Source organism: Botrytis fragariae (genome assembly GCF_013461495.1).
Source record: "Botrytis fragariae strain BVB16 chromosome Unknown tig00000050, whole genome shotgun sequence".
In the NCBI taxonomy this organism is placed as follows: Eukaryota; Fungi; Ascomycota; class Leotiomycetes; order Helotiales; family Sclerotiniaceae; genus Botrytis; species Botrytis fragariae.
Window position 1 is genome coordinate 935,553 of NW_023500992.1, and position 21,565 is coordinate 957,117.

The 21,565-nt window shown below is 43.3% G+C and overlaps 8 protein-coding genes across 8 annotated transcripts; 4 read left to right on the forward strand and 4 right to left on the reverse strand.

The window, feature by feature from the left end:
• Positions 1 to 127: 127 nt before the first annotated feature.
• On the reverse strand, positions 128 to 1,597 carry Bfra_004303 (putative calcium calmodulin-dependent protein kinase protein; the record flags this gene model as incomplete). The annotated part of the gene is made up of 5 exons (XM_037334709.1): positions 128 to 553; positions 610 to 995; positions 1,042 to 1,198; positions 1,249 to 1,456; positions 1,509 to 1,597. The coding sequence occupies 5 exons, from the start codon at positions 1,595 to 1,597 to the stop codon at positions 128 to 130; spliced, it is 1,266 nt and encodes a 421-aa protein (XP_037193243.1).
• A 1,918-nt stretch (positions 1,598 to 3,515) lies between these two features.
• Positions 3,516 to 4,112, forward strand: Bfra_004304 (putative ubiquitin-conjugating enzyme protein; the record flags this gene model as incomplete). Its single annotated transcript, XM_037334710.1, has 3 exons — positions 3,516 to 3,566; positions 3,627 to 3,777; positions 3,850 to 4,112. The coding sequence occupies 3 exons, from the start codon at positions 3,516 to 3,518 to the stop codon at positions 4,110 to 4,112; spliced, it is 465 nt and encodes a 154-aa protein (XP_037193244.1).
• A 489-nt stretch (positions 4,113 to 4,601) lies between these two features.
• On the reverse strand, positions 4,602 to 6,183 carry Bfra_004305 (putative ubiquinone biosynthesis monooxygenase coq6 protein; the record flags this gene model as incomplete). Its single annotated transcript, XM_037334711.1, has 2 exons — positions 4,602 to 5,905; positions 5,985 to 6,183. 2 exons carry the CDS (start codon positions 6,181 to 6,183, stop codon positions 4,602 to 4,604), a joined length of 1,503 nt encoding a protein of 500 aa, XP_037193245.1.
• A 1,043-nt stretch (positions 6,184 to 7,226) lies between these two features.
• On the reverse strand, positions 7,227 to 10,279 carry Bfra_004306 (putative topoisomerase i protein; the record flags this gene model as incomplete). Its single annotated transcript, XM_037334712.1, has 5 exons — positions 7,227 to 7,367; positions 7,420 to 8,112; positions 8,160 to 9,752; positions 9,844 to 10,085; positions 10,222 to 10,279. The coding sequence occupies 5 exons, from the start codon at positions 10,277 to 10,279 to the stop codon at positions 7,227 to 7,229; spliced, it is 2,727 nt and encodes a 908-aa protein (XP_037193246.1).
• A 1,748-nt stretch (positions 10,280 to 12,027) lies between these two features.
• On the forward strand, positions 12,028 to 12,397 carry Bfra_004307 (uncharacterized protein; the record flags this gene model as incomplete). Its single annotated transcript, XM_037334713.1, has 2 exons — positions 12,028 to 12,304; positions 12,382 to 12,397. The coding sequence occupies exons 1-2, from the start codon at positions 12,117 to 12,119 to the stop codon at positions 12,395 to 12,397; spliced, it is 204 nt and encodes a 67-aa protein (XP_037193247.1). The 5' UTR covers positions 12,028 to 12,116.
• Positions 12,398 to 12,468: 71 nt separating this feature from the next.
• Positions 12,469 to 13,650, forward strand: Bfra_004308 (putative atp synthase gamma chain protein; the record flags this gene model as incomplete). The annotated part of the gene is made up of 4 exons (XM_037334714.1): positions 12,469 to 12,598; positions 12,706 to 13,283; positions 13,341 to 13,474; positions 13,525 to 13,650. The coding sequence occupies exons 1-4, from the start codon at positions 12,543 to 12,545 to the stop codon at positions 13,648 to 13,650; spliced, it is 894 nt and encodes a 297-aa protein (XP_037193248.1). The 5' UTR covers positions 12,469 to 12,542.
• A 4,377-nt stretch (positions 13,651 to 18,027) lies between these two features.
• Positions 18,028 to 20,042, reverse strand: Bfra_004309 (putative alpha mannosyltransferase subunit protein; the record flags this gene model as incomplete). Its single annotated transcript, XM_037334715.1, has 3 exons — positions 18,028 to 19,463; positions 19,524 to 19,970; positions 20,030 to 20,042. 3 exons carry the CDS (start codon positions 20,040 to 20,042, stop codon positions 18,028 to 18,030), a joined length of 1,896 nt encoding a protein of 631 aa, XP_037193249.1.
• A 445-nt stretch (positions 20,043 to 20,487) lies between these two features.
• Positions 20,488 to 21,283, forward strand: Bfra_004310 (putative protein transport protein; the record flags this gene model as incomplete). The annotated part of the gene is made up of 4 exons (XM_037334716.1): positions 20,488 to 20,518; positions 20,682 to 20,741; positions 20,859 to 21,113; positions 21,228 to 21,283. 4 exons carry the CDS (start codon positions 20,488 to 20,490, stop codon positions 21,281 to 21,283), a joined length of 402 nt encoding a protein of 133 aa, XP_037193250.1.
• Between the last annotated feature and the right edge of the window lie 282 nt (positions 21,284 to 21,565).

The window sequence follows — 21,565 nt, forward strand, 5'->3', positions numbered from 1 at the left end:
AAGGTACCTATTGATATTACCCCAGGCCAAGCTCGGAAGAATCCCCATACAACCCGGGCAACATAATTTTGTCGCCCATCTCATCCAACAATCACCATGAGAAACGCAGAGGCCAATAAAACTTAAATTATTGAGTCGCCGACTTCTTCTTCGCCGCCTCAGTTGCCTGTCTCTCGATTTGAGCTGCCGCCTCTTCTGCCTTAACTTCTCTAACCTTCGCCAATACTACCTCCCTAAAAATGGCTCCCTTGGCTATTTTACTCAAACTCCTCTTTTCTCCAGGAGATGTAGATCCTGAAGCTGAAGATGAACCAGTGTTTTTTCTTTCTGGGCTACCAGGAATAGCATCGCTAGCGGCGGCTGCAGCATTGCCGGGAACGTCTGATTCTTCGTTGTCGTCTTCTTGCATTTTGAGCATTTCGATGCGATTGGTGAGCTTGACCATTTCGATACCACGACGAAGACGGGCTTTGGCCATGTAAGCCTTGATTTCTGGAAGCAAATTGTGATCGGTGGCATTCTCTCCGCTCAACCATGGATGCGCGAGTGCTTCCTATGAAATTTTTAGTGACTCCAAATCTGACAAATTGTACTTTCTGCAAAACATACCTTGCTTGTAGATCTATCATCTGCACGTGGTTGTAAAAGATGACCAATGAAATCCTTTGCATCATCACTAACATCCTTCCAATATCTTTCATGGAAAATGACTCTAGCATTGCTGCACTCTTCGATAAGATCTTGAAGATTCTCGCTTCGGAAAGGAGAATAACCGCAGAGGAGTGTATAAGTAATGACACCCATAGACCACATATCTACAGGCTTTCCATGGCCCTTCTTCAACATAACTTCAGGAGCGGCATAACCAAATGATCCAGCCATTGTTGTAAGAACTTCATCTTTTGTGTCGAGCATTTTGGCGATACCGAAATCTGCGAGTACGAGGTCGGAGTGAGGATCTTGAGTGAGGTAGAGTAAGTTCTCAGGTTTGAGATCTAATTGCTGTTAGCTAGAAGTAAAAACCCATGTTGAAACTCCTACCTCTGTGAACAACGTTATTGTCATGAAGGTAGTCTACAGCCTCGAGAACTTGACGGATGGTTTGCGAAGCATCTTTTTCCGTAAATCTTCCTTGTTCGCAAATTCGATCAAACAACTCTCCACCAATAGCCAACTGTGTAACAATGTAATATTTGTCCTGCGACGCATTAGTCGTTTCCCTCTACGCAGTAGCGATCTCTTCCTTACTCTAGACTCGAACCAATCCACAAACTTGACGATATGCTTATGCTTCATTTTTTGCAACATTTGAAGTTCATCATAGACCATTTGTTCATTTCCCTTGACATTTTTCTTGAGGATAATCTTCACTGCGACCTTTCCTGTTGGGCCATCTGCTTCTCTGACGATTCCATAGGTACCAGCACCGAGGGTTCGACCGAACTTGTATTTGGCTCTAGGATATAATTAGCAAGCGTGTTTTCGCAGATGCATATTCATGGACTTACTTTTTATCATAACTTTCTGGCTGACCGTGCAGCTTGTTGAGCATACCAGAGACTGGAGATTCAGAACGACGATGGTAAGTGCGTGTCATTTTAAACAACTGACCATAGGAGGATAGAGCGAAGAAAAATGAGAAGATTTTAAAAGGGAGAATAGTTTCAAGGAGGGTTTTTAGGTACATAGAAAATACTTATTTTCATCTGCTGATACAGATGTTCGTTGTTGGATATCCTCCCCTCCTTATCAAGCTCACTGGGAAAGTAAAGGGCAAATCAAACTCACAACTCATCGTGCCTGCTTTATTGCGATAGCTATTGCGACCTCAATTATTTGACGCTTCCTTAAATGCCGCCTTGAATGATTTTAGATATGCAATCACTGTATGCGCAAAGTTAAAATATGACGATTTGGAGTGAAAGTTGGAGAGAAACTCTTCTCGAGTAAGAAGTTCAGATGTTCAGATGTTATTGCGGAGATGTCTTAGTGGGGTTCGAACAGGCTGGCAAGAGATCTAAAGGGTTCAAAGAAAGGATGAGTTGAAACGGTTTTTAGTGGTAATTTGTTGAATGGAATGGAATATGGTATGAATGTCTTACTTGTATCGTACGAGTGACTGTGATCAAGTAATAAATACTTATATTACCTCTGTAAGGGCAAAGGAAGACGGAGATAATCAAGAAAGGAAATAGACATGAAAGATATAAATAAAGTTTCTCTTTTTCCCTCTAACCAGGAACCTCTTCTTTTCTTCAGCCGCAGTTCAGACATTCACATATTCATACCATATCCACCACTCATCTCGTCCATTACGCAGCACAAGAATAATGAACGGCGGGGCAGTGATCAGTGGCAGTGGTCAGCCCAAGGGTTCGTTCCGAGTTTAGTCTTTGCTTTTAGTGTGGCTCAGATATATTCAGGGTGGACCCCATTCTTTTTCAATCTGTACGAGGTACACACGAATACACATACCGGTATTCTATTCTACCCAGGGAGGTATCGTGTTGCGTATTGGATCGCCAGGAATGAAAGGTCTGGTGTGAAGGTACAAAGGTAGGGAGGTTGAGAGATTTAGAGATATCAGATAGGTGATCGATACTAGGTATATATATATATATGTGTGTGTATATATATGTAGTAAATGAAGCATATAAAAGAGTAGTGGGCAGGTAGGTAAGCGGGTAAAATAGAGTAGGAATGAAGTTATTATGAATTGCTTCATATTTATATTTACTAGGTATAGGTATTAGATATAGTATATCTATATTCATATTCATATTCATATTCATATTCATATTCATATTCATATTCATATTCATATTCATATTCATTCATCCTTCATTAAAGTATATACTTTACCCCACGACAAAAACCTACAGATACCCAACTACCTACATATCTATCTATCTATCTATATACCGAGTAGCTAGCTGCTCCTTGCCACACCACACTCGCATAGGTATAAGGTAACGGATAACGGATAATGGATAATCGATAATCAATAGCCACTCTCCAAGCCAAAGTCTCGCCCAACCAGTTTGTTTCTCATCAGCCCCTCCCAAGCTGGTCACCTACCTCTACCTTAGCTGCCTTACCTACCTACCTACCTACCTAGTCCCTTATCATATGCAGGTTCCCATTTTCAACATCATATCATATCATATCATATCATATCACCACGAAACTTCTCAACTGTTCTTTTACTCGAGTATACTCTACTCACTATTCGACTCACTACTCTACTCATAGAGAGTAATAGGATCAACAATTCTCGACAATTCATTCACTCATTCACTCATTCACTCTTCGATCTCTAGTTTCGAACCCCAGTTTTTGAGCTTTTCGCAAAGATACCCGTGGTCCCTATTGTTTACTAGGTCTTGCAAATATATTTCGATTCGATTTCGACTTTACATATCGCACAAGAACGAGGATACATACAAACATACAAATATACATACGTACCATCATCCATCGATAGCTATACCTACCTAGGTATATAACTTGACAACATGACAACCATGGGAATCGCAAGTAAACGTCTGGGAAAGGAACTCAACAAGGTATATACAAACCCCTCCTTATGTCGATCTCAATATCTCAAATTCTAACTCTACCCAAAGATCCACCAAAGTCTCCCTCCAGGAATAACTCTGGTATCCGCCGAAGATTTCAAAGAATGGCTTGTCGACATCTGCGTTTTAGATTCGAATCCTCTATACCAAGGAGAAACCTACCGAATAAAATTAGTTTTCACACCTAACTATCCCATCGGTATGTCTCTCTCTCCCTTCCCCTTCCCCTCCCCCCCAAACCCTCAGCTAACCCCTCCCAGAACCCCCGAAGTAACCTTCCTCGCGCTCTCCGCCCCGCCCCGCCCCATTCCCATGCACCCACACATCTATTCCAACGGCATAATCTGTCTCGATCTGCTCGGCACCCAAGGCTGGTCGCCCGTCCAAAACGTCGAGTCCATCTGCATGTCCCTACAATCCATGTTGACCGGAAACACAAAGAATGAGCGTCCCGAGGGTGATTATGAGTTTGTGAAGTACAATCGCAAGAGACCGAGGGACATCGATTTTTATTATCATGATGATGGGGTTTGAAAGATTTCAAGGGAGGGGAAGAAACTCCGGAGCGCATGGAGAATCGGAGAAAGGGAAGTGAGGCAGAAGGGAAATGGGTTGAGTAAGAGTGTTTCTCGAGTGCAAGGCAAGGCAAGGCAAGGCAAGGCAAGGCAAGGCAAGGCAAGGGAAACAGATGCATGGACGAATTTCTAGGACATGAAAAATGAAGCAATACATGAATGGATCAAGAGTGCATAACTGCAAAGGTTGGGAAAAGAATACTTTGGTATCTGGCATTACAGCAAGGCGTTTGAGTGGCTGGGTGTTTTTTTTGGCACGTCATTCCATATTTTATTACAGGTTCATGAATTTCATGAAGACAATTTCCAAAGTTGAATATATTATCGTGATTTTTCTTCTCATTACTCATACAATCATACGCCCATCCATCATGTATATACGTATGAACGTCATTCTCAACCCCCGAGCTACATCATTATCACTCCCCTCTGTAACACTATAACAATCCTACAAGATCTTTGTCCCCGTCCCCGCAGCCTGACCCATCAAGAACTTCTTCAACGGTCCCATCGCATCCACAGCTCTCAACCCCAACGTCCTCCCCCAGACCACCGGTCCGCTCTCCACACTATACAACTTGTGCAATTTATCCACCACCCCCAATAACACATGATTCTGCATATACCTCTCCGAATTATACGATTCCAAACTCATGCGTACCCCGATATCCATCCCATGATCCACCGCATAACCGATCCCTTTGACCAAACTCTCAACATCTCCTTGTCCTTGATTGAGTCCCTGGCCCGCTAACGGATGAATAGTATGTGCCGCGTCTCCAACCAGTGCAATGCGTTCCCCAATATATGTATCTGCGTGGCGCATTTTGAGAGGAAAGGAAGCGATACTGTTTTCCTGGACGCCAGTGACAGGGGCAGGCACAGTGCCGGAAATAGGTGTGTGTTGGAGACGCCATGATACTTCTTCTGCTTGGCCTGACGACTGAGTGTGCATGTATTTCAAATCCACCGTGCTTAATCTAAACGCCGCATTCACCATAGCGATGAAATCTTTCGCACTCAATCCTTTCAGAACAGCTGCATTTTCCGGAGTGGTGCTCCAAACCAACGTTGCGTAATTTCCCGGGAGAGGTAACATGGCGACTGGTCCTGTAGGTAGGAATCTTTGATATGCAATCTTGCCCACTTCATGCTGAGCTTCTAGTGCCAAAGTCGCTACTACACCCACACGACCATAATCCCACCCTCGACTATCAATGCCTGCGAATTTCCTCACGGGGGAGTTTTGTCCATCAGCGCCGACTAGTAATCTCGCCGCGAGACTTTTTTCACATCCTTCCACCTTCACAATTGGCCAGCCAGAGAAATCTCCCTCTTCGGTCTCCTGTCCCAACTCAATATCTGCAACTTTCCCCTCCAAAATATCTACCCCTCCTAACCCCTCTATCCTCCTCAATAACCCCCTCACCAAATTCGCATTCTCATTCATGTACGCCACCACCTTTCCCTCTCCCTCCACCACCTCCTCCCCCCTCCCCCCAACCTCCACATCAAACCCAATCCTCCCCCCACTAACCCCATCCCAAACCTGCATTCCCCCATACCCCTGTACCCTCCTCCCCTCCACCTCCTCCCACACCCCTATATCCTTGAGAAACCTCACACTCTTCGGCGTCAAACTACTACACCGATTCGAATACTCCCCATCCTTCGGTTTCCAATTGAGCGATTTAGACAAAGCTTGCGGTTCGATCAGCGCGAGCCGCAGATTACGAGTGAGGGGGTTTGCGCCTGTAATATCCATTAATCCTCACGATTCCCCAAATCGCATACTCAACCCCAGAGAGGAAACAGAAGAAACCAAACCTACGCAAAGCAGCAACCAGACTCAATCCCGCCGGTCCCCCTCCCACACACACCACATCATAAACATCCGGACGCCGATTCTTATTCGCAATCGACGTCGCACCCGGAGGAGAAGCCGTCGTGGCAAAACTTCTTATGCGTCGCGTGCACGCTTTACACACATAAGGATTGAGTTTTCTGAGTGAGGAATTCGAAGGCTTCATACTGAATGTCCAGTATCGAGTTTCAGAGCAAAGGGAAGAAAAATGAGGATGATATGAAATCGGAAGCTACCAGCTACCCTTGTACTCCTCCCTCTAGTATTTCAGAGCTTAATCAAGAGTCACGTGTAGATATCGATTTATTGTGTCGGACAGTACAGTTCAATTTCTCTTTTGTCTCGATCCAACAAGCTTAGAATAGAAATATATCATGTTATGTTATTCTCTCCTTTTGCTTTCTTGCCTCACTCTGACTACCTCGAATTTATTTTTCTAAATAAAAGCAACATTGCTATTGATAAGACGAATCAACAAGCTCGAAATTTTCTTAAGCCAACCAACATTCAAAAAAGCTGATGTTTATCACAAGAATACTCACTTCAGCGATGTCGCACACCATGTAGCCCACTAACGAATTATGAGTTATATCCAAACATTTTGAATCGAGGAAGGTTGTAAGTTGGAACGCTTGTAATGCGAGGTGGTGGACACATGAGCATTGAGTTGCAGGTTGTTCAGAGCTCTATCTACCTAGGTATCCCCTAATTGAAGTGTTAATATTAGCGAAAACAATTCACTCAAGTCACGTTGCCTATCAACGATGCCAGAATGTCAGAGTAAATTTATAAAGATTTATTTTGCTTGTCCCGCTCTACGTTGTTGCTGGGTATGTAAAACTATGTACAATTGCAGATGGCAGTGAGCCCAAATGTTTTTAACTGCGTGCGCTATCGCTATTATGTGCCATGGCGGAAAGGCGTTGGCGTGGAACCCAATGAATGCTGGATAAGCAGCAGCAATTCAACTGCGAGAGGAAACAAATCCTCTATGGTTGATTCTGGAAGATCCTATTCTTCTCATTCCCTAGGGTTTTCCACTTCCCCGAAGCCAGCCTATAGGTATGCAAGAAATCTCAACCATGCAATGCCACGATGTGTAAATGCAATAATGAATAACTGTTCTATTGAAACACAAGCAATAAGAAGGTTCGAAATTCGAAATAGTTTTGAAGAAACTGTATTAGAAGTTTGTATAAAGTCTAGAGTTTAGAACTCCCAGTCGTCCTCATCCTTAATAGAATCAATGGCCCAGGCGAACTTCTCACGGAGAGTCTTGGAGAAGAACTTCTCGATCGGTACATCAAACTTCTGAGAGAAGACGACGGTGAGACGTGGGTCGATATAATTCTGAAATTTCGTTAGCCATACGTTCCATACCAATTCACCAATTTAAACTCACAATTTTACTGGTACCGAGCGCAACCTCCTTGTTACCCTCTCGGTCTTCCCGCTTGAGAAGCATGTTGGCGATTCTTTCGTCTATCTTCGTAATATTGGCCTCGAACTTCTCGACGCTAGGTCCTTTACCTTCAGCTTCGACCTTCTTCGTCTTGTTCTCTTTCTTAAACTTCTTCTCTAAATCTGTAGCAGCTTGGAGACGTTCGTTGAGTTCTTTGGCCTTCATTTCTTTTTGACCCTCGGATACAAGTTTCTCGTTCTCCTTTGCAAACTTCTTTTCAATCTTGATACGCTCTTGAGCAACAAGGAAGGCTTGATGCTCTTGAATCCAAGATTCGTCAAGCTCTTCGTCCAAAGCGAACCAATCAGCACCCTTCTTCTTCTTTTGTTTTGGATCGATGTCGAGAATCATTTGCTTTAGGCGCCATTTCTGATATTTGAGACCCTTTACTGCATCATCCATCTTCTCGATTGCAGCTTCATGACTAGCACCAACTGTCCGTTTGTGATTACAGAGAATGGCAACCTTGCGATTGCAATCGTTATATAGCTTGATCTTCTCTTGCATAGAAATGTCACTATTCTTAAGTTTCTTGAGGAGGTCCGACATGGTCCAAGAGGCGTTGTAAGTACGGAAGACCTTGGCACTCAGACCTGGCATATAATTCGTCAAGTGCTTGTTCAATTGGGTAGTCTGCAGTGGTCAGTAGTAGTCCAAATGAAGCATAGTATTGTACTTACATTGAGACGATCAAAAATGTCATCGCCATTCTTCTTTGGAGCCTTCTTGAAAATCTTCAAATTTTTGAAGACTTGAGGGTCAACTGTTACCTCATCGTAAAAACGAATACTATCCTTTCCCAAGAAGTCAAAAATGACAGTATTTGGGGGCTTCAAAGTGACGTGCTCATATTTCAAGGAACAACATCCAACAGTTTCAGCTTCATTCTCCGCATCCTTTTCATTACCAGCACGCAAGGCAAATTTATCAATGAGATAAACTGCAGTGGCTCGTTGTCGATCGGCCATTAGTTCAGCCTTGAGATCCTGAGTGTAATCTTTTCGGATTCGATCAATATGCTCCTTCAATTCACGAGCTTTTTCAAACTTTTTAAAATCGCTCTGGCCCTTGATACTGCTCTTTGCTGCAAGCATAACATACTTGTAAGCACCGTTGATATTTTCCTGCCACATAGCAAGCCAGGTAGCCTTGTTGTCATGTTGGATAGCTTTCCACTTGTGACCCTCAGGGGGAGAAGGAACAGTAGCGTCTTTGCCGATGTTGATAGTAATTTGCTCGGGAGTAACTCTGAGCTTGACTTTACCAGTCTTTGGATGCTCACCGCGACCACGGAATAGTCCAGGAGGTTCGACACGGAAATTTCCCACATCTTCCTTGCGTCCGTCCCAGATACAAGTCTTATATGGTGCTTCAGCCTCATCTTTAAGCGCTTTCTCGGCCTTCTTCTCAGCTGCAGATCGAGCCTTTCTTTCGGTACTCTTGCCATCATAATACTCGAAAATTGGCTTGAAATCAAGCTTGGTAAAATCCTTGATAGCAACCTTGTTTCCGTCCTTATCCTTGGCACCTCCAGTTTTCTTAACAGAATCGGTGAAATCTTTGAAAAAGTTCTTCTGGAAAGTCGGATTTTCGACGTTGTGGGTCGAATTCAACATAGCACCAAAGAAGCCTGCAATTTCTTCCGATTCTAGAGACAAAGTAAGTGGGATCCCATCATACCTCAATTTGACGTTCTTTGGGAGTGGCTCGTATTCTGGAGGGAAGACAACTCCATTGTGTTGCAATGTCTCCCATTTGATACTGTCATCCTCCTTCTTGGGTGCATCCCACCAACGATAAACCTCATCTGCTTCTTCGCTCTCCTCCTTCTTGGCCTTGCTCTTCTTTGTATCTGGTTCCGCCTTTACCTTGCCGTTTACTTTCTTCGGGGCAGCCTTCTTTGCAAGAGGCGCATCGGAATCAGATTCCTCTTTCTTTACGCCATTGGCCTTTTTCGTGGCCGCACCATTGGACTTCCGCCTTTTGGGTGCAACATCGTCGTCGCTATCGGATTCTTCTTTCTTGATGGCCTTTTTGGATGCTGCCTTCTTTGCTCGCAAGGCTTTTGCTTCCTTCTCGGCGTGCTTTTCGATGGAAGCTTTCTCCTTGGAAAGTTTGACGGTAAGTGGCTCGTCATCTGAAGATGACTCTCCAATGGCAGCGGCGGAAACTTTGGGAGGTAATTTAGAATTGCGCCTGCCAGCCAAAGGCATATCATCATCTGAATCGGAATCCGCGACTTTCTTCTTGATGGATGTTCTTTGTCGTTTCGCCTAATACATCAATCAGTATACCACCATTGTCAAACTTGTACATCATGAGGGATATCATATGATTGAATGTTTCAACTAAAAGTCGACATACCAATGGCACCTCTTCACTTTCACTGCCGCTACGATCCACCTTGTAGTTTACAGCTTTTCCGTTACCAATGCTTGATCGTGATTTTCGCTTTGAAGCGCCATTTATAGCAGGCCCGTCTATATCCATAGGATCGTCCAAAACAGGCCCATTGCGAATGGAGATTCCCACGGGGGCAGCCTTCGCATTTGCACCAGCCTTGTCCATGGCTCTGTCGACACTTTTCGGTATACGACCTTGCGAAACTGTGGACATGATTAGTATTTGCCCTGAAGTTGAGATAAAATTCGGCAATGTTGCAAAGCTGAAGGGTTGAGAGGTTGAACAGGAAATGGCAGTTTAGGCTGTAGCGGAAGGAAAGAAAAGCTGTTTGCTGCTTACCATTGCCATTGGTTCCGTTTGTTCTTGCCAAAGGCATATCGTCATCAGAAGAAGACATTTTGAAAGGAAAAGAGTATAGTCGAAAAAGAGGTGAAGTTGAGGGAGTTGCGATTCGAGAGTAAGAGCTGAATATCGTCAATAAGCTGCGCTTTTAAGCGTATTGGCGATCCAAAACCGCGATTGAAAGTGTATCGAATTTAAGATTCAGCCAAAGAAAAGTACCTCTGAGCGCGTATTGATGTACGATCGGCTATGTGTATTGTTTTGACAAATGGAAGATCTATTATCCTAAAGATAGGTTGAAGAATGAGGCGCTTTGCGATCATGAAAGTAAGTGGAATATAAAGTACCTGGTAATAAAATAAGGCGCTCGGAATTTTTGAGATTCTTTTGGAAGGACTTGGGGAAGGAAGGTGCATGTAAATGGAGAGATCACGTGTTTTCGATGTTCCTTTCGATCGCACTCGAGGCACTGTCTAGTTTTATATACAAGGTAGGTAGCAATAAAAAAGAGTAGATTATCGAGGTAAATTCACTTTGCAGGAAAGTTCAGAGCGCTTATTGGTCGCCACTGTCCCAACTTTTCAAACAGAGAGAAGCAAGGGTCAGAAAGGTACATGAGCTTTTTGTATACGAAGTGGTAGTCACGTGGTACTGCAGTTCGTCGCAACAATACAATGCAGTAAGGAAATAAAGCATACCAATACGTTACAGTACAGTAAAACTTAGCTATGGGGAGCGTACTTGGACCTCGATTAACAAATAGTTTTATATACAAACTCTATTTATGTACTCGAGTAGATGTCTACCTAGTACCTACCTAAATATCTGTCGATTGATCTATCGCGCCATTAAAACAATGGCTGGCTCGAGGCTGGCTGGTCATAACCCGATCAGCCGGTTCGCATGGGCCATTGTTGTCTCCAGTCAAGGTTTCCTAAAGCTTCATTAATTGGGAACTTTTTACTTCTTCTCGACGATATATTATACACTGTACTGGGTAGGTGTTGTTTAAATGCTTTTTGCAAAGAACTGGTTCTAAATTTTGATACCTATTTCAAGAGGCTTCAATAATCATAAACTAGATACCCATCATTCGAAGAAACTTGTACAATATCAAGAATTTGAACATGTGGACGGTTCTACTAAGTACTATTCTAAAGAGTTGCAAGAATATTTGACTCAGTATTAACAGCTGGTAATTCCATTCCATCTTAATATGCTCATATCGGTATCCTTCCTTACAGTATTGTGCTCCAAGTCACAAAGTAACAGCACGCCAGAATCATCTCACCATGTCTTGATAATTGAAGAGTCGATGCAGCTCCAATACCAACAGGGTGAGGATCTATAGGGCTACATCAAGTCTCCAGCGGGTAGTACTTCAAACAACGTAGACCAGTGTTTATATCGTGAAGTCTCCGTTTTTGAAAGCAATGCCAGTATTTCCTCCACAATAACTTGGACCCGAGTTCCAGCCATGCGAAGTTCTTTCCTTCGCCCTACAACTAATCATTCAAATATAGTATCGCAAGATGCATCGGCGATGCCGCTCTTTCGATTGTTCAGTACTGGATAAGTAACTCGAATTATTCCACTCTGAAAGTTGACCAAAAATACCAATCGGATCACTTGCATGATGAGGCTGGCTATTGGAGGTTGAACACCACTCCGAGTATCCGAACACTCTTTGTGGTCCACTCAATGGCTTCGTATATGCTCTATTGAATAGTTGAGGATTGTCAAAGGGAAACCACCTGGAGAAGGACAAAAATAATGAGCTGTATTTCTGTCATTCCTGTCGTTCCTGTCGTTCCTGTCGTAGCATTACACCATGCGCGTTCTTACCACCACGAATTACCATATGACAGCGGGCTCTGGGCAAGAATCTGAGGATGACAGTACAAAAGAATCAATGCCAGAGTTGTGATCTTAGTCCCGCACTCATTCCTCGTGAAGACAGCATTTGTGGACTTGCAACAGGACTAGCTAGACTTCTGCCGCCTTCTTATGCTCCGATTCAATTGTCCTCTAATTTTTCCAAATCACCTATGCAATATTCAATTTGCGATGGCTTCATGTTGTCGATATACAAAATTGAACAAAATAAATTCCGACTTTGCCCGATTTAAATAACACAATCACATTGCCCACCTATAGACACGTGACCGACTAGCGCATTCTGAAGCTTTTCCCATTGAACGACGAAATCCAGCCGAAATACCGATTTCGAATTGCAACAGTCAATTGATTCCTAACTTAATCGTGGTCAATTAAGCCTCGATATTGAATTAGTTGGTACCGTTCTTTTAGTTTTCAAGATGCTTTCGAGAACTGCCAGACCCGCTCTGCGAGCAGCCGTCGCGGCTTCCGCCAGGTAAGACTTCTTCCTGATGAAGTGATAGAGATGAGACTACTATAGCGGGGTCCGGGACATGAGGAAAATAGTGCAGGATATGGAGGCTGATGATATTGGGCCTGCAGACCAGTTGCCCCTCAAGCTGCCGGATATGCGACTCTCCGTGAAATCGAGGACAGATTAAAGTCCATTCGCAATATCGAGAAAATTACAAACACCATGAAGATCGTTGCATCCACCAAGCTTACCCGAGCACAAAAGGCTATGCGAGAGTCTCGATCCTACGGAGAGAGCTCCAACAGCGTTTTCGAACACGCCGAGACCAAGGCCTTGGAGAGTGACAAGAAGAGACTGATTGTTGTCGCCAGTTCAGACAAGGGTCTTTGCGGTGGTATCCATTCCGGTTTGTCCAAGCAAGTCCGCAGAATGTTGGCCGCAGACTCAAATGCCGATATTGTTGTTTTGGGTGAGAAGTGCAAGGCTCAACTCAGTCGTTCCAACGGAAAGAACATTGTCATGAACTTTGCTGGTGTTGGAAAGGATGTCCCTACATTCGCAGATGCTCAAGCTATTGCGGATCAAATCGTTCTCTTGCCAACCGACTACTCCTCTGTTCAAATCGTTTACAACAAGTTCATCAACGCTACAAGTTACGAGGCCACCCCAATCGAGGCTTTCTCCGAGGAGGCTATTGCCAACTCCCGTAAGTTTTACTTATATTTGGACTAATATGTGGGATAATGCTGACATACTCAAATAGCCAACTTCTCCGCTTTCGAGATCGAAGATGAGACCCTTGGTAACCTCCGTGAATATTCTCTCGCCAACTCCCTCTTCTGGGCTCTTGCTGAGGGACATGCCTGTGAACAATCTGCCCGTCGTAACGCTATGGACGTAAGTTTCTCCAACTCCACATAGTCATAAAAATTACTAAACAATATCAGAATGCTTCCAAGAACGCCGGTGACATGATCACTAAGTACCAAATTCTCTTCAACAGAACCCGTCAAGCCGTCATTACTGGTGAATTGGTTGAAATTATTACTGGTGCTGCTGCTTCGGAAGAATAGAGGGTTTGTGAATATGTAGACTAGTCGAACGACCCGAGACTCTTTTGGGAGCCGAGTTAAATGAGATTCCCTTCTGTGCCAATGCATTAAAAGTTGGAAATTGGATTCTTGATGTCTCGTGTGTTTGAATGTTGTGCTTGGGGATGTAACTATGGGATGTTGATGTTATAAATGTGTTGCTATTCTTTTCAGTCTGCTTTCATGCTATCCTCAGCTGTGGTCCTGGAAGTCACCCAAGAAGTCCAATGAATGATCGTCCTTCGAGTGAAGTAGCTGGGCTATTCGTGCGTTACTTGCATGCAATCTCGCCTCGCCTCTCCTTTGGCCAGAAATCAATGTATAGAGACTTTCTTGCACCCCCTTCTCGGTACCATAGATGAATTGCTCTTGGTTCCTACCTGTTCTCGCACTAGGAACTTTACTTCTACCCATGAGCATTATGTTTCTTCTCTTGCAAAGAGAACCAGATTTTGTAAAGACTCAGCTGCAAATTGGCTGAAATTTAAGAGGTGTATGACGATGACAATATGCGTGTAAAAACAATGTGTAGTTGATAGTGATAGGAGAAGAACATTGGCAAATATAGATATAGTATAACCATTACTGTCACTACGGATGATGATCCATATATTTTCTTCCTGCTCTTCTCCGCACCGTTGTTCCAGCTGTCGACTTTCATCTTCCTAAGCATGCCATCTCCACGAAAGAACCTATGGAGGTTTAATATAGTCACGCACGGATCTTGAGATCAAGTTCAGCTGCTCATGGCTGATAGCTCGGTGTGCTACTTGTAGTTTTGGGGCAATATATACTGCAGTGGAGTTGTGTGTGTTGTTTGTTTTACAGTTTGTATGCATGTACAAAGAGGGAGTGTTAAACTGTTTTAAGGTCAACTCCTCTGCGGACCGGGGACAAGGGATTTGGCAATAGCTCCAGAAATGTTGCTGTGGCTTTCAGGAATGGTGAATCTTGGTATCAGATTTATTGCAATGCTCTGGGGCAACGAATACCGACACCATACTTTCTTCACCGCCGATCCATTGACATGTTGTTCTTAGGACATAAATCAGAAAGCTTTGTATAGGCACTGGACAAGAATGGACTGGCATGCTTGAAGCGTGCACTTGTTTTAAAACAGATACTTCAGGCCTGGAATCAAGTCGCCTATTGATCATCGGGTCTATTCTTTCATCATGATCACGCTACTAGTCTCAAGATACTTTCTGATCTCAACTGGGAGGTAGTATAAATTGATACCGTAGTTGGCTCTGAACTGTTGAGCATACTCGAAAGACGGGCGAAGTCCAGATTTTTGAAGCTTCTTTCTGGACAAGAAGCACCTTTCGCACCTTTCATACATGCATAGATCAAGATCCTAGATGCAACGTGATATGTTTCTAGACCAGTGAGCTGCGATGTTGGAAAACAGGCATGAGCCTTACAGTAGTTTATGACAATAACGACGAGAGGAGATTTACGGTGAAAATGTGATAATGGCGATGAGCCACGGCATCTCGCTCTTCTATCACTCTGTAGTATCCACTTGACGGCTATTTCTCACACTCAAAAAGACGAAGTGGATATCGAGTGGTCGATGTATTTAAATTCACCACCCTAATCCTCAGTTATCATCTGCTATGCTTTCTACAGATCGAGACTCAAAGCCGAAGATTTACTTTATTTTATAGTTAAATTAATCTATTTTTCACTTCCAGATAGACTATTGGTACTGTGCCTCATGAAAAAACCAGCTTGTCTTTTTCAAACTAGAAACCTGTTTCTCTCAGAGCTGGACAAATCCTAAAACTTCTACTGCACTATATAAATAATCAACCCGCACAGCTTTCCAACCCACAAATCCTATGTAGTCTATTACGATGATATGAAATATGGGGCTTGAGACCTTGGAGCTGATTGAAAGGCAGAACGATTTGACTTGAAGACGTGGAAGATTGCCATGTGCTTTTCGAGGTTAGATCTTGCTTTGGACGGTGCCGTGTGAGTCGATGTTAGTAAGGTACAGTGATGCTTTATGAGAGGTGATAATTGTGGCTGAGAGAATTGAATGACAATCAATAGGAACTCTTGATACTGATTTGTTTTTTCTCATCTTATGATACACACTTATCTGATACTTATTGTTCTAACTCCAAATTATATGTGCAAAGTAGAAAACATAATTTTAGGGGCAATGGGAGATTGGGGAATTGAAAGATTAGAATTAGCTGCCATGTCATATTTCTCACAGTCTATTCAGCGAAGGTACATTGTCGAAAATTTAGTTCATTCTCATTTATAAGAGCCTCTTCTCTATTTCCTCTCTATCCTACCGCGATATCTTCCTTCCTTTCCGCCACAGACGCAGACAAGCCTATAAAATACCCTTTCTAGCGTTTAGCCACCTCTCAAGCACGCACGCAAAGATAAAGTCAAGAAATGCCTAGGCTCGGTATCTGGCCTAGCTTCGAGTGGCCTACGGTCAGCGGATTGCATTGTAGACAATATAATTATGGCATTCTGCGTGGAATTATCATCGAGAGAAGCGGTCGAGATACAAGAAGTTATGATTTTTATATGTATAACTTTCATAGCGAGTAAACCGACTTGGATGTTGGTAGTGGAAATGTTATCGATGCTCAAGTGTTAACACTGGTGTGCTATAAAAAAAAAAGATCCATGAACATGGGGGTGAAGATGATCCACGGCAATTGTCTTTATTAGTCTTCTTGAATCCTTTATAATTTTCTCTGGAGCACGGAAATGCAACATCACCACCAAGCGCATCTCAATCCTGGATCTTACAAGTTTGAATTGCATCTACATTAGGTTGGCGATGTAATTTGTCAGTTACATAAAGATAGAGAAGAGGAGAGGAGAAGAGGGGGGGTTTATAGATGGTAATCTATTGAGTATATGCTTACTATGGGGAAGATCCCATGTTAATGTTATTTTCACTCTGAAATATCTTCATATGGAAAGGAATCTTCTACGAGCGGATATATAAAATGAGGTTTGAGCGCTCTTTCAATTCAGGGAGATGAGACGTCAAGAACATCTCAACACATGCGCCGACAGGGCGAATGCTACGGCTGCATAACTTACCTCTCTAGTTCCAAGTTCTTCAACTCAACAACTGTGGTGTAGCTTCGCTGTACGTACTGGAATATTGTGGAGATTATACTGCACAAACAGTGAAAGCGGACGAAGTAAAAGTGGCAACGATATACTAATGAATAGGGGGCTGCTAGCGAGAGTGATAAAACGACGAAAAACGAGTACCGCTATGCCGGTAATCACTCGGGAGTGCTCTCCACTTTCTCTCAACTCTAACCTATTCTCTTAGATGCTGAGCACAAGTTGTGTGCTTTGAAACCCCATCGATTCGGTCTCAGAACAACGTCAACCTACATACAGGATAAAAAGCAAAGCCAATGCATATCTTTTATAGCTAGAGGTCTATTTGGCCAGCACCCATTCAAACGTAGAGTATTCTCTTCCCTCCCATTATCTAATTCTCACTACTTAAACCAGTAATTACTCGTATGTCTTTGCACACGGCATATCCAAATTTCAAAGGTCTTACAAAAGCCACCCAACTCCTTTCCGTCCAATCGACACGCTTTCAACACTTCGTCAGAATGTGCAAACAGAGGCCTAGATCTTATATCAAGAATGGCGATTCTGTAATCCCCGGATACATTAGATTGAACCGTTCCAGAACGAGGAGTGAGGTCTCCGTATGTTTTTGAGTAAATTTCTCCAGGTTCAACAACAGTAGAAGAATAATTTATTCAATGGCCAGCATAGATTATTATGATGGTAAAAAGGTGTCTCGATTATGGGAACCTACAGTCGTTACAGTCCCAATACTCAAAATGACGGAAGCAAGACTTACAAACCCCCAATGATAACGTAAATGATTACAGATTTGACAGCAATGAAAACTTCATGAGGGTAGATATAGCGGTTAGGAAAGTTACAATGAACTTGGAGTAGTGTCAACAATGGAAACACACTACTGTCAACAATCGATGATTTTTTACGTCCCTTTTCCAAGCGAGTCTTGACTTTGACCATTCAAAACATCTCGGATAACAGGGCATTTTCCCACAACACTCCTTCCATTATGATGATTCAAAAAAGCATTGCATAGTAAGCAATGGAGGTAGAAGGGGACAGACAGGATTGAGTTTTTTTATACTGGCTCCAGAATATGATATCATTTCTTAAAACAAGTAGAAGGTGTTGCTATTACAAACAACCAGCTAGCAGAAATCACAGAAACCATATGTACCATGCTTTTCCATTCCAAAAGATTCCTCGATCTTATTCCTATAAATACAATGACGTAGATTCCAAACCACATCACGCGAACTTTCACTCCGCCCCCGTCGCCACCTCTTCACCATCTTCCCTCTCACCCACCCTAAGCCTCTCCTTTTCTCTCTGCTCCTCCTGCTCCTCCTTCCAATTCTTTTCATCTCCTATTCTCCTCAGAATCCGAATCCTCCCTTCCATTCTGGGACCTATCCACCACCCACCAGTTACTAATCTCCCCGCGTCCCTAAGCAAATTGTATGTTCCAAATTTGTTCATTTCTTCAAACATCAATTTTGTCTTGAGATCAAGAAATCCCTTCCCTTCTCTATTCTTTTCCACATTTTGCGTCCCCTCTTCCTCTATCCTCTTAACATCCTCAGCACTGGGGGCTGCTCCCTCATCCCCAACAGTGACGTTATTTGCCCTATAAACCCCTTCGAGCCTCTCCGAGAAACTACTTCCATCCCCTGGCCTTAAGATCTCAATACCTGCATACGCAAATACCGTATCCAGAACGTCCCATTTGCCAATCGCCAGACCAGGCTCCTCCATCAACGCATAATCGAATTTCATCCAGAAAGCTGCTTCTCCCAATTCGGGAGAATCTTCTGTTTTATCGTAGTTCAGCGTGATATTTTGATTTTGTGGAAAACGTAGTGGAAGAGATGGGTACTGTTGGAAACGGGTGATTCCTGTCATGCAAGACAGAACATCCATATGGATTGAAATATTTCGCTCTTGCGTGCGTTGTGTACGAGGAGATCTTGAGAGATCCTTGATGATGTGGGTATGAAGCTGGGAAAGGGCGTCTCCGCCTGGATAATTGAGGGAAGATATCATGAGGATAGCCGATGAAGCTACGAAACTCAATGCAACGGATCCAAGCAAAGCCAAAGACCCAAAGGTATAAAGCCAGCTTTTCGAACGACGAGTCCAGATATATGAAGCTGAGAGAGAAGCAGCAGCAGTAAGAGGTGGAACAACATAGATGATAAATCTGGACTCTTTATGGGGTTGTAAACTGTAGATTGCAACGAATAAAAGCGAAGGAACGATTAAATCTTTCGAGGTGTGCTTCGTTGCTGGAAGAGTTAAAGCCAGAGGATGCAATAGCAATAGAATCAAAGGATTCATCAGTAAACGCGGCAATAACGAGGTAAAATAATGTAAAAAGGGAGAGGTACCCCACTCGGAAGACTTCCCCTGAATAGCATTGAAATAGAATCCGGCTAATTCTGGCCACAATGGCTTTTGCCAAAAGTATGAATCAATGGGCACTGATACAGCCAGAGCTAAAATAGCACTTTGTATACCAGCCGGAATGACTGTCTTTAACGATATCCTCGACAACACAAGTAGATACGCCAATTGCGTGAAGAGTAACAGAGCAATTTCAGACCTGAATACTACACCCGCAAAGACGAAGAGGAATATTCCGACTCCGGGTCTACTTCCTCCTGTCGCTGGAAGAAACTCCGTGAATGCCAAAGTTGCTACGTATAAATCAGTATTTTGACAATTCAGCGTCAAGACCCAGGAGATGGAGAACTCACTAAGACCAAAAGCAAACATATTCGGCAAAGTTCTCGACGCATAATAAAGCACATGGAACTGCGTAACTTGCAGTGCCATATACCATCTCCCAACATCCACTCCAAAGGCCCCGGTCAACCCATTTCGATATCTAATCAAACATGCCGCATTGAATAATCCCAACACACCTCTAACAATAACCTGTGCATATTTTCCTTGCGTAAGCAGTATGATAGGTTTAGAAACAGCAGCCAGAGAAAGTGCTCCGAAGAAGGTCCTCGGTACAGCCCCAGAAAAGGTGGTATGGTCGTAGGTATCTAGAGTGGAAGAGATATTTGAGATAGGAAGGCCATAGTTTAGAATATCGTGAGTGGCTTGGATGTTGAAAGATTCTTCGACTTTGGTGTAGGGAGCTATGAGGAGATGGACGAGGATTAGGGTAGGGAGGGAGAGGGTTAGAAGGATATCTAATGGAAGTTGGTTAGTATATTAGATTTAAAGAAGAAGAGAGGCAGGATGAGCGTACCTATCCCCTTCATTTTAGATATCTTTCAAAGAATATGTGCAAATAAAGAACGAGGCTGTATCTCAAGAGCTATGAGAGCTCCAAATGAGGAGCAAGCTTCACCCACTCAACTTTCTTCCACAAGTTATGCTATTTGAGAAATTGGCCAGCGAAAGTGAATATTTACAAATTCAAGGAAACCACCATAGTAAAATATCTCAACACTCAATGAATAATCTCAATTCAAAAATCACCAGAAGAAACAAGATATAAACAAATAATCTCCTAACATCACAAAAACCACAATTCAAGAGCCACGCAGCCTCAGCCTCGTATGGTCTGTGCACGATTCCGAGCTTGTGTGGACAACTTCACCTCTTCATTTACACAGCCTTGTCTATACCTAACCACCTCCTCAACTTCCATCGAATCCAACAATACAATCGTATCTCTCAGCACAAACCACAAAATTTCTCACAATGTTCTTCATATTCGGAAATTTGATTTACAGTATGTGTTCCGACCCCCCCATCAATTCCCGACGCGCGCGCAAATACATATACATAGAGCCGCACTCTTTGTCCAGACACATGCGCATGCAATGCGTAATATACTTCGAAGCATTGCATGTTACATATACATCTATATACTGATACATTTTCCTCCTCTTTAGTCATCGTTCTTCTCACCAATGCCGTCGCAATCTTATCGGAAGATCGTTTCCTCGCACGCAGTTAGCTTTCCCCTTCCCTCCACCTCATTCCCAAATCCAAATCCACCATTCTAGCACCCCCATGTCACCTACCCCAAAACCCTCGGCCACCGTTCCCTCCACTAACTAAACAACTAGTCGGATGGTCTAACTCTGTTGCCGAACCAGCCTTTGGCGGAAACAGCGCAGACACGAGTATCAAATCAAAACTTGTGAATTTGATGACGAGTGTTAGGACGCTCATGAGGAGTATGTTCAATCTTTCTTCCCCTCTCAATCCCGTTATTGTGACATTGCGCATTTGTGGATTCAGAGAAGGGCAGAGTGTGCCAGGATTTGGAGGAGGCGCGTGCAGAGGGAAGGGAAGGAAGAGAGCAGGAAGTTGCGCGAAGAGTACGCAGCGGAGACACACACAAGGGAAATAAGATTCGGAGGGCCAAGACAACGAAGAAAAGAGAAGAGAGGCACGCAAACCACCAAGTAAACAAAACTAACATACCCTCACAGTCCCCTTAATAGGCATCAACTCCGTAATCATCATCTACGAATTAGCCCTAGGATGATTCAATTCGAGTTCGAATTCACAAACCCAGAATTCCATTCTAGACAAGCCGCTACGATCCACTGCGCGCGCCAAAGAACACGGATATGAAGGACAGACATCAAGGAAAGCACTGTGCAACAATAACTAAATCATTGCGCATCGAAGATGGAGTATTGGACATTAGGTGTAATAATAAAAGGGTACTTCTTTTGAGAATTTCAGACGAAAAAATGATCCCTTTTACCGACCAAGATAGGGGGTAGTGAAAGAGAAAACAAGAGAGAAAGGACTCAAAAGCGCA